At 36.6% G+C, this 15,597-nt stretch overlaps 1 protein-coding gene across 1 annotated transcript in view; it reads left to right on the forward strand.

Moving 5' to 3' along the window:
* Window positions 1-15,597, forward strand: part of PTPRQ (protein tyrosine phosphatase receptor type Q) — a 194,147-nt gene that overhangs the window by 144,339 nt on the left and 34,211 nt on the right. The window contains exons 34-35 of the mRNA XM_008710346.1: window positions 8,854-8,953; window positions 11,664-11,792. Of these exons, the coding sequence (XP_008708568.1) occupies window positions 8,854-8,953; window positions 11,664-11,792 (229 nt within the window). The remainder of the gene's footprint in view (window positions 1-8,853; window positions 8,954-11,663; window positions 11,793-15,597) is intronic.

Raw genomic sequence — 15,597 nt, forward strand, 5'->3', positions numbered from 1 at the left:
CTGGCGTCTAGTGGGCAGAGGCCAGGGAGGCCGCTGAACATCCTGTATTGCATAGGACAGTCTTTTCAGCAAAAAAAATTCTTTAGTGCATGATGTCAATAGTGCTGAGATTGAGAGAAGCTGTTAGGTGTTATTAGCTCCATTTTATAGATGAGGAAACCAAGGCCCAGATCAAGTTATTAAGTGGCTCAAGCAGTATTCTAGCACAGATTCCATAATCATTCCAGTGCACATACAGGGTTTCGACCTGGATTCAAAACTTGACTTTGCCACTTAAGAAAATAATTTCTATAAACCTAATTTTCCTATTTAGAAAATGGTGATGATAGTGTTCACCTTGAAAGATTTAAGTAAAATAGCATATGTAAAGATATTAATATTTTATACTTAGTGAAATTTCAAATACGTAATCACTTCTTTTTGGATAGATTATAATCAAATATTTTAGAAATATGCTTTTTTAGGAGAAGTTATTTCCCTAGTATTTCTCTGCATACGTTGCAGCTTCCAGTCTTCTCTGGATCAAGCTCTGAGAATGTGGACCTTTGTGTGCTGTTCAGATTCACAGTGTAATGTGAGCTGCAACAGATTTCAGGGAGAGTTGTGGCCGGGAGAAGATAGATTTTTCCATTATTTTCAGTTAGAAATTCTCCTCTGGTTGTGGCAGATTAATTGTCTAAAAAGTCAGCTTTTGTAACCTCTACTTAGTTAAGGAAATTTTCAATCTTGAAGAAATAAAGGGGCTCCTGGTTTGCTACATGGATGTTTATAGAAGAATAACATGAATTTCTTTGGCTCTATTGTCGTATTCCACAAAATCAATGGTTTAATTAATTAATTTTACCCAGTAATTCAATCATTTTACAATTGGCTGATTAGATTTGTGGTTTTGAAATGGTGTGGAGTATTTCTTCATTTGATAGGGGAGTTGATCACACCCTGATTCCACCACACCGAAGTAAATGTCTTGATGGCACCAGCATCCTTTGCTTTAGGTTACAGCATTCACAACTATTGCCACAGCAAATTGGTGATCCTGGTGTGTTTACTGAGGGAAGATAAGAGACAGAGACAAAGTGGGTAGCTCATGCATCTTAGGGAGATGACATTTTGTAGGAGCAGTGCTGAAGATGTTGCCTTGCTGTGTAGTTTTCTTGTGTGCTATGTCTCCCGTGTGCTTGCTGGTTTCAGGCAGTTTATTGATGTGAGGGTACATTCAGTCAGTTCTCTGAGAAATGAAGTTACAACATCCAGGGTAATAGGAATGAAAAAAGGGGAAAGACAAACATCATAAACCATGATGTACAGGGATGTGATTCCTCACATTCTGCCAGATGGCTTCCCTCTGGCTTCCCTCTTCCCTCAACTAGTACTTTAGCTGCAGGTGGTCTCAAGGTGCTCCTCAGTGATGCTCTTCTTTTTCTTCCTTCCTCTCACAGCCAATTGAGTGGAATAAATTAATTCTAGAAGGTAGCAGAAATACACTATCAGTTCTCTGGTTCCTTCTTAGAAATCATGACTATCCCTACCCCTGTGATCCAGGTACTGATGTTTGTGTGCCCTGGTAACAGCAGGAGTCTAAAGGGGATTCAAGATGTGGAACAAAGGGCAGAACATAGGATCTGGTCAAGGTTAGGGAAGGAAGCACCAGTGAAATGTAGACTCGATGCATAAGGTAGAAAGCCATTGGGCTGGTAAGGGGTAGTTAGAAGGAAGGGTCCTGTACATCTATGATCTAATTTTTCAGAGTTCATATATTATTTGTAGACCAGTGACATAAAGGCAGCCTTCCAGGCTCCTCCTTAGAGTTTCTTCCATGGACTCTCTTCCGATAAATAATGGCTTTGTATCAGGCTTCTGCCCTATATTCTTACTCTGGATTGACCACATGGAGTTCTACTATCAAGCTAGTCATTTATAGTTAGTAAAACCATGACAGGCAGGAGTGGAGAAAATGATTAGGAGTGCCACCCTGAGTTGTGGTGAAATGAGATGTGCAGCTTTGGACTATGGAGTGTACCATTGGAGCAGAATTCCTCAATGTCTGGAAACTTAGCCCCGTCATCTGACTGGTTAATGGATTTACTACCATCAGTTCCTGTCCTCACATTTTACGTGGCTATTGGATCTTATGGTTCTGTGGATATCAGATTCAGCTTGGTGGGTCAGATACCAAAAAGTACCCTCCAAAAATGACCTTTGTCCATGATTTGACATTAATAAAAGGCTATGGAGTCATAAGAGTTTTTTTGGGGGGGGGGGAACATTGCCAAGGAAGATACAGTAGAGGATCTCAAAAAGGAAATAAACTTGACTATTTCTACATTGGTCAGTGGCAAGAATGGTTTCATGGCTATGAGAATGGGAGCAAGCAAATAGTAAAATCCATTGATATTATACCCTGGTATCATCAGAAGATTACAGTGGATGCTGGAGTCCTTGTTTATCTCAAATATGTCATATATTAGGAGGGATGATACCATTTGCAACAGGCTAGAGGCTCCCAACATTCCTAACAAGTCTCCTGAGAAATTGTGTGTGTGTGTGTGTGTGTGTGTGTGTGTGTGTGTGTGTGTGTGTGATCTCAGACTTCAGTGAAAGAAGTGAAGATCCCATCTAGGTCATCAAACCACCCGTGGATATAATTCCTTTCCTGGTATTTAGCATAGCACAGGCAGTAAGCTCCAAGCTAAGCTGCCTGTCAGTAGAATCTTCAGGATTTAAGAGCCTTTGTAAGGCTGTCTTTTTAAGTTAGTATAGAGTGTACACTTCTAAAACAGACCATTTTGATAGTGGTTGTGCCTCTTACAGATACTATTATTTGGAAGTTAAAATTAGGGGCAAAAGAATCACCTTAGACTGATCAACTAAAAAGTTTGAGTTTATGGAGAAGGGTTAACAAAAGTACAAGTGAGAAGGGGCCAGGCAGGGCTTTGCCGAAGAAGGGTGAGTGTGTGGAAGAGGAGTTTGCACTTAGGGAAATCTTTATGGCCTGTAGGAATAAACAGGGGAAATGATACATGCCATTATTTTTATCCTAAAGAAATACCTACAACTTATTTTATTTTGTTTTCACTCAGAATGAACATTAGCATTTTTACTCACAAAACTCGTAAGAATTCTTCTTAAACTCTTTTTAAAAATCCTCTTTAGGCACATCAGTTTATGGAAACTGCTCGTAGGCAATGTTTTGATTACCAGGTTTAATTATAGAGGATTCCCGTGATTTGAAAACCAGACACTGCTTTCTGCACCTTACCGGGCTTCATTAAAGCTGAACAAGATGAAACCTTAAACCCCATGGCAAAGGCACTCCGTGATTGTTTTCTTTTGTCATAACACTTCTCATTTAATTACTGTGCTAACAATGAGAAGTTCCAATATGCTCACTTAGAAACAGAAATAGGGAATCGCTATGTATTTATTTTGCAGCAAAAGGACCCCTTGCCTCCAAGACACCAGACGAATGAGGAAAGTTTTATGATGTTAACGAGGCAGCGGTAATGTGGGGCTGAGCCTCATAAACTTTGCAGTCAGACAGGCATATTTCAGGCAATATGGGCATATACTGAATTTGTGTGACCTTGGGATCATTACTTTAACAAATTAATCTCTGAAATCTTATTTCCAAAATGAAAATAATAATACCTACCTTGTAAGCTAACTAGAAGATTAAATCAGATGAATGAATGACAAATAAATATGAAATGTTTATTACTAAAGATAATTATGTGCCAAGGCTTTTATGAATATTTTTATATATAACCCCACATACTCTTCACAGCCCTATTAACATAATCCCCTATTTATATGTATTCTCAATTTATGGGTAAGAAATCTGAAGGTGGGTCTTTAAGCAGCTTGCCTGAGGTTACAGAGCTAGGATAGGGCAGCACCAGCTTTTAGACCCAGGCAGCCTGACTCAAGTCAGTGCCGTGCTAGTAACCGCTGTACGCATTGCCTGGAAATCGCTGTGTCCGAGTCCTTGCTGTTGCACTGCTCTTGGTGATTTTTCTGCTCCCACAGACTTCCTCTCCTTGCTGTACCATTTTCTCTTTGCAACATTTTTAATTACTTTCAGCTCTTTTTTTATCTTTTCCTCTTAGCTTTTTGAGATTAACATTCACACGAGTATGCTTTACTTTTGCACATAAAGATACAAAAATTCTTTTTTTTAACAATGAATAAGTGTGATTTTTCTTTACACCCTGGAAACCACTGTTTATTGTCTACTTTTACTGTTTTGCCAAACTGATGCATGAAAATAATATGTCTAGGGTATTTTCTTTTATTTATTTTTAAAGATTTTATTTATTTAGTTGATAGAAAGAGAACCCGAGTGGGGCGGGGAGTAGGGACAGAGGGAGAGGGGAAAGTAGGCTCACCACTCTCCGGGAGCCCAGGGAGGAGCTCGATCCCAAAACCTCAGGATCATGACCTGAGCCAAAGGCAGACGCTTAACTAACTGAGCCACCCTGGTGCCCCTACGGTGTTTTAACTTAACATTTCTTCAGTTATGAAATTGAGTGACTTTTAATAAATTCTTTGTGCAGTACTTGAATATCTGGGATGAATAGTACTGTCCAGAAGAGAAGAAGAGATCCTTATACTTCAGTTCTATTATAACAACTTGTTTTCTTTTAAGATTAATAATATTAGAAGATCTTTCACATGACATACATCTATATCAAGAGCCAGATAATGTCCTATGAGCTTTATACTCATTTAATTCAGCTTCTTCTTAGAGTTATAAAACTGGCTTAAATCAGATCTATCAACTGAGCTGAAATAATAATTTCAATCAAAAAACACTTATGAAAAATTAGTGCTTTATAATTATGTTTGCTTAATTACAGCGGTACATCTTATGATGCAAATAAAACATAATTTAATGTGACCTTTCTTAGGACTTTAAGTCTAGTCAGGAAATGACTTCTGCTTATTACAGAGAGGATCATGTTTATATTTTCAAGTGAAAGAATTCCATTTTCTATGGAACTATTTGGAGAAGTGACTTCCTTTCAGATGGTAATGCTCTGTGGGTATATGCATAGCAGTGAATCAGAATTTGTACTCGACAGTCATGGTACACTTTGTCCTTTCCTACCAGTACATTTGTAATACCTGTGCCCAAAAGGATTACATACTGTTTATTAATACATTGTATGTCATTTCCTCACTTCACTTGGCTAGTGCTTCGAAACGGTAATCTAATCTGAAACATTTTTTTGTGGTCTATGAAATCATTTTTCCCCCCACTGGGTTCTAAGGTCCAGTGATTCAATATTACCTGATAAAGAGGATTCTTTATTCATCTTCATATGTTTCCTTTCCCATGCACATCCAATTAGAGTCTGCACGTGAAAATTCATAAGACAAGCCACTCACATATTAATATATAAAAAAGGGATATCTAAAATACTGTATGAGCTACATGCTGCTTTCCAGTTTCCTAACCTTAGCTGGAGATTCTAGATGACCACAAAACTCTGGCAACTGTTTTTAAGATTCAGTCTTCATTCGAATCTACCAGGCAAAGGAGCCACAGGAACCCTTTCCTGTTGTTAATGTTTTGTAAGCGCCAATCCAGGGAAAAGAGATAAAACACTAATTCTTGCATGTTGTACAGGTAGTTAACTTATTTTATTTTGTCACTTAACTTTAATACTTTTTACAGTAAAATAATAACTCATATAACTTAAAAATGGTTACAATTATAATCATTGTTTCTAAGTAAATGGTAAATATCTTGCATTTCAATGCTTGATCTTCAACTTGAAAAATTTAGCATCTATTTCAAAACCAATGTTTATATTCATTAGTAAATTTAGCAAATATTTATGGAGGATTTATTGCATATCTGGTATTATTCTCAGAACTGGGAATACAGTTTTGAATAAAACAAAGACTCCTGTCCTCAGGGAGCTTTACATTCTGGACAGACAATGAACAATGAGGATCATAAATAAATTTATTGTAAGATATACTGAAGTGTGGTTAGAGCAAAGGAGAAAAGAAAAAGTAGAATGGAGTGCAGTTGATGTAGAAAGAGGAAGGCAGAAGTGAAGAAGTTGGAGCTCTCAATTTTAAATAAGATGATGTCTTAGTCTGCTTAGGCTAGCATAACAAAATACCACAGGCTGTGTAGCTCAAACAACAGAAATTTTGCTCACAGTTCTGGATGCTGGAAGTCTAAGAACCAAGTTCCAGTCAGTTTGTTACATGGTGAGGGCTTTCTCCCTGGCTGGCAGAAGGCCTCCTTCTTGCTGTGTTCTTATAGGGCCTTTCCTCAGTACGTGTGCACGGAGGGAGAGAGCCAGCCTTCTGGTGTCTCTGGTTGTAAGAACACTAAGTCTATTGGATTAGGGTCCAACCCATATGACCTCATTTAATGTTAGTGACTTCCTGACTCCAAATACAGTCACACTGAGAGGTTAGGGCTTCAACATATGAATTTTGGAGGGACACGTATAATTTGATCCATTCGGGCTTCATTGAGAAGGTGATATTTGACCAAACCCTTGAAGGTTATGAAGTGGCTACTCAGACAGATACACAAGGGAAATACCTTTCCAAGCACAGGAAGATGGTACAAACGCCCCATGACCTGGTATGTTCCAAGAACAACAAGGAGGCCAGTCTGGCTCCAGTGGAGTGAGAAAGGTGGATATTGAAGGGGAAGTCAGAGAGATAACAGAGAGAGAGTTAATGAGGGACAAGGTCACAGAGGCCATTGGAAGGATTTTGGCTTTTTTTTGTGAGAGATGAGGAGGATTTTAAGTAGAAAGGTAATATTTTAAAAAGATTACTCTTCCTGCTATATTAAAAATAGATGGGAAGAGGACAAGGGTGAATACAAGACGACTTGTTAGGTATCTATACAATAATTCATGTAAAGCAGGGTGGTGGCCTGGCTCGGGATCCTGGCAGCAGAGGGGATGAAAAATGAATGCAGCATACACAAAGTTTTGACTAGTATAATGAACCCCCAAATACTAACTAAATGTAATAATTTTTAACATTTTGCTACATTTGTTTTATTTATGCATTTGTTCTTTTATTTCTGAAGTATTCTAAAGTGAATCACACAACATGTTATGTTCCACTATTTAGTATGTTTCTCTAATAGGAATATTTCTGTTGTCCCAGTTAAATAAAATTAATGATAAATCCTTAATATTATATAATACTCTATATTTTCAAATCATCTTCTGGTTTGTTTTCTTTATAGTATGTCTGAATCAGGACCCCAATAAGAGGTTCATACATTATTTTTTATTGTTGTGTCTCTTGATCTCTTTTCTTCTTCCTCTTTTTTCCCCTATGTCATAGATTCGTTAAGGCAACCACATGAGTTATTCTATAGGAGGTCCCATGTTCTGAATTTGATTGCTTTCTCTTGGTATGATTTAATTTTTTCCTCCTTCCTCTACTTTCTTATAAATTAGAAATAAGATCTAAAGGTTTGAATAGTCACAATTAACATTTTCAGCAAACGTATTTTACAGGTGTTGCTGCCTAAATTAAAATACCTCTCATCGGGAGGCATATAATATCTGGTTGTCACATTTCCATGATGTTAAAATTGATCAGTGAGTTTAGTTGTAGTGACAGCATGATCCTTCATGGGAAAGTTGTTTTTTCCCCCTTGTTATAACCAGCAAATAATCCGTAGAATGATAGTTTAGTGTCCTGTTAATATCCAATTCCCTATCAACCTACCTCCTAATCATTTATGATTGTTACCTAAATCACTTACTTTACTAGGAGTGAAAAACTAATTTCTAATTGTATTATTCCTTCCGTACTTATTAAATGGAACTCTCCTCTAAAGAAGAGCTTTATTGCCTTATGTAAGACTATTTTTTTAATTCATGAAATATAGTTCGTATGAGAAAGCTAGGAAAAAATGCTTTTTCCTTTTAATTACATATTTTTAAAAGAAGGAAATGGTAGTCTGGCTATAACCAGTGTTTACAAATTAAAAGTTTGTATATTTTTTCTTTTTCATTGAACAATATTAGAACTTCTGGATTTTTATATATTGAATCTATTTCCACAAAATCCAGTTTTTATTCATCATAAAATTTAAATTGTTCACTCTTTAACCAGTAGGAACTTCTGCAAGGTGATCTTTGGTTCTTTCCATACCATTAGTCTTTGATAGCTTCTTGGCTCTCTGGCCCCACTAGATATCCCAGATTGCTTTTGTTTTCTAAACACTTTGGAATTACTATCTCTCCAAGTTTCCCTAGTTTCTAAACACTTTGGAATTACTATCTCTCCAAGTTTCCCTAGTTTCTTTTAATGAAAAGTGTATGTATCTTGAAGATGGAGGCTACAAGATTTCCTAGGAGATTGTGGATGTGTTCTATGAGAGAAAGAGAGTCAAGTCTGCTGCAGAGTTTTTGGACTGAGCAACGAGATCAATGAATTTGCCATCAACTAAGAGGTAGAAAGATGCAGTTGAAAGGAACGAATTATAGGAGTTCAATTTGGATATTGACTTTGAAATTTTAATTACATTTCTAAATAAAGATATATGGTAGGCAAGTGGATACTCACGTCTGAAGTTCAATAGATAGCAATTAAGTAGTCATCATCCTACAGACGGAAATTAAAACCACAAGACTGCGTGGGCTCACTAAGGTGGTGAGTTTAGATAGGAAAAAAGAAGAGGTCCAAGGCCTGAGCCCCACATTTAGAAGATCTAGGAGAAGAAGGGGAGCAAACATATATGTACACTTTATTAGCATTCTTGAGAAACATTCCAAGAAACTATTTTTCTGTGTTTTGAGACCCAAATAGTATTTCATAATAATAATCAATAATAATGTTCTACTTCCTCTTCAGGTGAAGGACTTTCTGAAAGAACTGTGGAAATTATTCTTTCAGTCACTTTGTGTATCCTTTCAGTCATTCTTCTTGGGACAGCTATTTTTGCATTTGCAAGGTAACATTTATTTGTCCTCACTTTCCTAAGATGCTTTATGGACATTATTCAGTCATTGTCCAATCAGGAGACAGAAGCCACAATAGTTCCTTGAATGGGGAATATTTAATTTAAAAAAGTGCTGACTAGTAGAAATAGTTAACTACTCCAAGGGGTAAAAGAACTCTCGAGGGTCCAGAAGTAGCAAATACAACAAAACAGCTGCTCTCCTCTCTCAAGGCTGAGGAAGAATGGACAATAAAGGACAATGGACAATAAAGGAACTAAGAACTAAAAGTCTCACCCCAAAGTTTGACATGGAATGTCTACCACAGGCACATGCAGCCTGTCACCTGTCAGCGGGCAAAGAGGGAAGGGGCTGGAGCTGTTCTGTAGAAGCTAACCACCATTAATGGAGGATAAGCAGGCTGGAATTAGAAACAGCCCATCTTGCTGAATAGTGTGTGTGTTCGTTTGTGTGTGGGGCGGGGGGAGGTGCTGAGCTACTGGAATAGTTCATCAATGGGAAGAGCACCCACTTGGGGGGCAGCAAGCACTCGTCCAGGTGGGCTGCTGGGCTTCCACTATGTATAATAACCATGCAGCATTGGAACACACCAGGGAAGTATCTCCCTGTCCCTCCGGCCTTGAAGGTCACTGTGGTATCCTCAGTGGACAAAGCTTAGCATCCCAGCAGCTGGCAAAGGGAAAGTATTATAGAGTATAGCTCCAATTTCACAAGAGGGGTAAAGAAGGGCAGGTTTAAAACTAAGAGACAATAAAGTGGTAACACAAAAGCAGAAGGTGCCGGGATTTTTAAAAATAATTTATTATTCTAGGGGCACCGGGGTGGCTCAGTCGTTAAGTATTTGTCTTGGGCTCACGTCCTGAGATTGAGCCCTGCTGAGCTTCTCCCTCTCCAGCTCCCTCTGCTTGTGTTCCCTCTCTTGCTGTCTCTCTCTGTCAAATAAATAAATAAAATCTTTAAAAAAATAATAATTTATAATTCTGACAGGTTTAATGAAAAATATTTTAATCAGGTCTAAATCTCAAAGTTTATACAGAAGAGATCATTTTTACAACCAGGACAACACTTTGAAGCTTCCAACTTCCTTACATGGTGGGCCCCTTTTTCCTGTTTACTTTACCAACAAGTCTGTACTACATTTTCCAAGGGTCCCTTTAAATTCCCAGTATCAGCCTCCTAATTCCTTTGCTATTTACAGGGCCTCAGGGGAGATCTTAGTTGTGGTCCTAAAATCTGGCTTCATAAATTAGATTTCTGACTTAAAACCTGAGTTAAGAACTTACGTTTGCAAAGATAAACATGACACTAATTTCCTAAGTAGCTTGATAGGCTGTTTCTATTTTATCTGAAGAAGGTGGTCCCGTATTCTGTATGCCACGCATCATCTCTTTCACCTTGAATCTCTTAAATCATCATTTTGATGGATAATTTTACGAGCTCTTGAAACAAATATTTTTCTTATGATGCATACTGTTCTCAGATTCAGCCAGGAGATGGTGAGAGAAAGTCATTATTCTAGGCACTTTGAGGGATAGATTGTATAAGATATCTTCCTTGTCCCTGAGGGGCATGCTTCGGCCATGTTTGTATTGCTTCCTTGCTCTAAAGTCTTTTCTGACTTTTCCTCTCCTTACAGGATGAACTCCTTATGTGGGCAAGAAATGCTCCCCTCTTATTCCCTACAATCTCCCGACATACTTCTTTCAGACAAATGGGTCTCTTCTCACCTGAACATTCCTTAGGCTTTTCTACAGCTCTTCTTTTATACAATCAATCAGAAATGCGCTTCCTCCTCTTTCTGATTCTGGAACACTCAAATCAGATCTCACTTTTTTACTTCCTGTCAATACGAATAGCTGTCCTATGAATTGGAATTGGAATTTTTTTCTTTTTATTGCTTTTTCTACATTTAGATCTTGCTTCTCAACTAAACTGTAATGTTCTTGAGGATAGGAACCATACTTTATACTTTCTATACCATCCTTAATACATAACTCATTACATAATAAATGTTTGAAAGGTAAAAGATAGCTAGAATAGCTAATATTACTTTGTAATTACCATACTATGTCATAGAAAAATAAACATGTAAAGGGCTTAAAATGAAAGGACTTTGATTTGATCCTCAGATTCACGTGACTTTTATTTTTGAACCTGCGCTTTCTGAGTGTAAATAAAGATAACATTATATGCTGCATAATATTTTTTATAAAAAGCCAGTGAGACAATTCAAAACCTATTTCTATACATTTTCATGAATGTAGAAACGTCTCATGTATATAAAAACAATGGAACATTGTCTTTTAGCACTGGTGCTGATAGCAATGACCTGGTTCCACTTTGGCATACTTTCTTTTTATGACAAATCTAGAGGCAACTAGAGGGAGGAAAAACAAGCTCACAGCATCAGTTTCATTTGCTCTATAGTTGAAATTTGCCAGTGGCCCAGGCCTTGATCAAGTGATTCTCATTAAAATTTGAAACTTCCACAAAGCAGCATGTTAAAGGAATATAGGAGAATAGGTTTTATGAAATTAAATCAGGAAAAAGAAGTTGAGTAGCTATAACTTTGCACCATATTCAGAGACATGACCCCAACAAAGAAATTATTTGACTGATATCTGTACTTAAAAAGAAAATGAAACTTGATTGTATATGCTTTCTATGGTATTTCCTTTTTGGACTTTACTACACTTATTCTAGAATTCGACAGAAGCAGAAAGAAGGCGGCACGTACTCTCCTCGAGACGCAGAAATTACTGACACTAAATTCAAGTTGGATCAGCTCATCACTGTGGCCGACCTGGAACTGAAGGACGAGAGATTAACGCGGTGAGCACACTCCTCTTGGCGAACAGTGGTTCAGAGGGCCTGGAGCCATGACCCTATTCTGACCTATGCTTGTTGGAAGTGTTTGTGGGGCTCCTATTTACACAGGTCATAGAGATCTTCTTTCAAAGGGTGACCTCCATCTTCTGCACACTTCTCACTGGTGTTCGGAGAATCACTTAATCTTCCTCATGCTTGGGTTCAGTATGAACCTCGGACTATAACATTCAGCCGAGCTCTTTTTTTTTTTCCTGAGACAAATATTCTTACCCATTAAACCTTGAAAATTGTGCTTAATAATTCACTTCATATGATTTGTTTTACATTGGATTTTCTGGAAGTGTCCATATTTTTAATCACAAGTATAATTAAATTTGTAACGACTTGATACTGTTTCCATCATTTTTATAAAAGACTTATAGCTCTTTATTTTAGTATGAAATTTCATTGAAAATCTAACTTGTGTATTAACACTTCATTTTTTAAATTGCTGAGCATTTAAAAATTAAATACAAAGTAAGAACTACCTTTGGAAGGAAAAGTATGTCATCAGTATGTATTGGAAATAGTAAAGGTGCTTAATTTTAAAGAGAGGGTATTTTAAGTCCTTTTGAAATCATTATAAATCATTCAACATGTTGGCACATTTGAAAATCTTGTCTATCAAGATAAGTTCATCAAATTCTTAATAAAAACTGTCATCAGATTATCATAACAAGTTTAGATTCTTATAAGATGCAATATTTTGTGATGCTTATAAGCACATGACAGTTTTTACAAAGTACATGAACAAGACTATTTCCAGCATGTCCAAAACTATCTAATATGTGTCACAGAGGGAAGTGTCATCTGATAATCAGGGGCCTTCCAAATACTGCAAAATGAAAGTTATTCAGTGTTATCACTAAATTAGAAGGAAATTTGTTCTGTTAAAGAGGTAAACTTACTTCTTTTTATTTAGATATTTACCTTTGTTTATATTCTAATAGAGGTTGTTTCTGTGGATACAACAAAATGGATAGTGTTCCAAAGACCATATGGAAGATGATTATATATTATCCAGGACATAGTTTTCCACATTAGAAATGTTATGTACTATATGGTGACTAACATAATATAATAAAATATTATTATAAAAAAAAAAGAAATGTTATGTATAGAGATTTGCGGGTAACCTGCCAAAGTTAGATTTCTTCTTAGGAGCAATAGAGCATTCCGGTATTAGGCTATGTCTTGGTCCTAAAAGGGTCATCCTGCATAGTAAAAGTAAGTTTCTTCTCCTTTACCCCTGTGGGACAACTGGATTTCTGTAGTATTCCACAACTCCCTTCCTCAATGTTTGTGCCACGTCCACAGGCTTAGAGTCTCAATGTCTTCTAACACCCAAAAGTAAAAGGGATAACACACACGTCAGATCTCTCAGTGCAATTAATTTTAGTTGTTTGAACAATTCAGTTAAATCTGTTCATACTAAAATGTGAACTTCTAAGTGTCTAAATGCTTTTAGGGACCTTTTTTAAAAGAATCTTTATTGATCCCCCCAAAGTCCTTAGTAACTAGATCTTTAGGAGAGAGATATGACATAATAAACTGAAAAAAGTCAGTCAGCATTAAAGTGCTCTTTATCAAGGAGGTTATCATTCTAGGCAGGCTATGGTGAGGTTAGATTCCCTGAGCTCTGTGTGTTTTCACAGCTTGCCCTTTCCTGCACTTCTGAACACAGCCGTTATCTAAAAGCTGGAAGATTTTTTTTTTTTTAACAAGGACTGTCATGGCAGCTAATGGAAAAGGTGGATAAGGACTGCATAGATTGTTTATTATTGTTTTTTTATAAATCAGGGACTGCCTTATTTAATCTTGACTCCTAATTATTTATTTTCTTGCTTCCATGTTTTTTTGTGTATATGTGGATTTACTGTAAAATGATGTAGAAGTGTCTTTCAAGTATATTTCAAATAATATTAATTTATTTTTGCACATAGATCATTAGTATATATTACCCCCAGTATTAGTAAAGTTGGAAATTTTAGTTTCTATGCTTTTTACTTTCTCATTTTTTTTTATGATTCCAGCATTCGTGACTGTAAAACATCTATATTTGTAATTCTAGTGGCACATAATAATATGCTTTGCTTGATTATTACAGAAATTTATTAAAATAACTATCAAGTGGTTTGAGTACTACAGAGATCTGTCTCCAGATTTACTACTTATTGAAGGTTTTTCATGTGAATAAGGTCAATAATACAGTAGACAATAAGTCTAGAAAAAATGGTAACTAACAGATCCATATTTAGTCACGTGAACATATAAAAGGGGCCATCCTTCAATGAAGCTTTCAAGCCCTTCTCTTGTCTTGAGGTGCTGGAAGATGTAAATCTATTAAAAGCCATATAGGTCATGAGAGTAGAGCCACAGAGACTGGTAGTAGATTCTGAGGGTAAAGAATCAGGGAGTTTCAGTTAGTTTCTAAATTGTTGAATAACTTACATCATATGTCTTTGTTATTTGCAGGAAAGAATTTAGGTAATTTCCTTTAAATCTACCCAGCTAACATATGCTCCTTCTACCTGAGGCTTGGGCATGTTCTTTTCCCTCCAACCTGCCCACTTTCTTCATGCTAATTGGAGTAGCAGTTTTCCTCAGTGTTGTATGTCTTGACATGTCCATAAGAGAAATGATAAAAGAAGAATATCTAATCAATAATTAAAATATTAGTTTTAGGGAGTTACATAGTTGGCAAAAGTCATTATGATGCTTGTACTGAATCCTGTCAAGGACTTGGAGTTAAGAAATTATTCATTTTATGACATGTGCCTGTATTTTTATTTACATGTTAAGATTCATCCTATAATTTTTGTGTGTGTGTAAACTCTCATTATTTAATTATCTTTTACCTTGTTTCACGAAGGATCTGAAGAAGAATTCTCTCACACTGTACTTTTTCTTCCTGAAGGAGAACAAAACTCAAATGAAGATTTAGTACTCTGGGGAAAAAAAAAAACCTTTAGTACTCTGTAACTCCATGAGAACATTCAGGATAGGCCAAGATAATGTTTTCAATTCTTATTTGGAATGAAAATTATATCATTTCCTTATGCACATTTTATATTTAAGTTTAGACAGTGCACACTATATTTCTTAGGAAGGGTATTTAATATTTTGGGCTCATCTCTTCCACATTCATCAGATTAGAAAATGACCCTTGGGGTTTATTTGATGAAGAAATGAACAAAACGACATTTTGTGATGGCTCCTTTGAAACACAACCACTTAGCCCAAGGAAGTGAGAAAGGTTTCTAGGAGGAAATATTGGCAAGATCAGCAAACACTCAGGTAAAACAGACCTGTCTCTTCAAGATGCTGAGACCAGGTGGCCCTGTGGATTGCTTTAACTAATTTAACTGCAACAGAAACTACCTTCCCAAGAGAGTTATAACACTTAAAATTAAATAACCTAACAGAAGGCTCACAAGTTAAATATTCTGTTTGCTAAAAATGTTTATTTTTCACTGTCTCCTTACCAGTCTTAATTAAGTTATAGTAGGTTCTGTGCCTATCCTCCCCCCCCACCACCACCCATGGTAACTAAATCAGAAAAAACAACAACAACACAGTAGAATAACACTAATCAACATTACTAATCTTCTTACTTGACACTCAGTTTCTTCCAAGCCTTAATTGCCCCCCCAATTTTGTGCATCATTCCATATTAATTCTCTTGCCTACTTTAGTTGAGTGAATGTAATGGTGCATTAATTAGACTCAAGGCCCAAACAAGTGATCACGAATGGAATTAAAATCCTCA

Source organism: Ursus maritimus, unplaced genomic scaffold (genome assembly GCF_017311325.1).
Source record: "Ursus maritimus isolate PB19 unplaced genomic scaffold, ASM1731132v1 scaffold_21, whole genome shotgun sequence".
Taxonomy (NCBI): domain Eukaryota; kingdom Metazoa; phylum Chordata; class Mammalia; order Carnivora; family Ursidae; genus Ursus; species Ursus maritimus.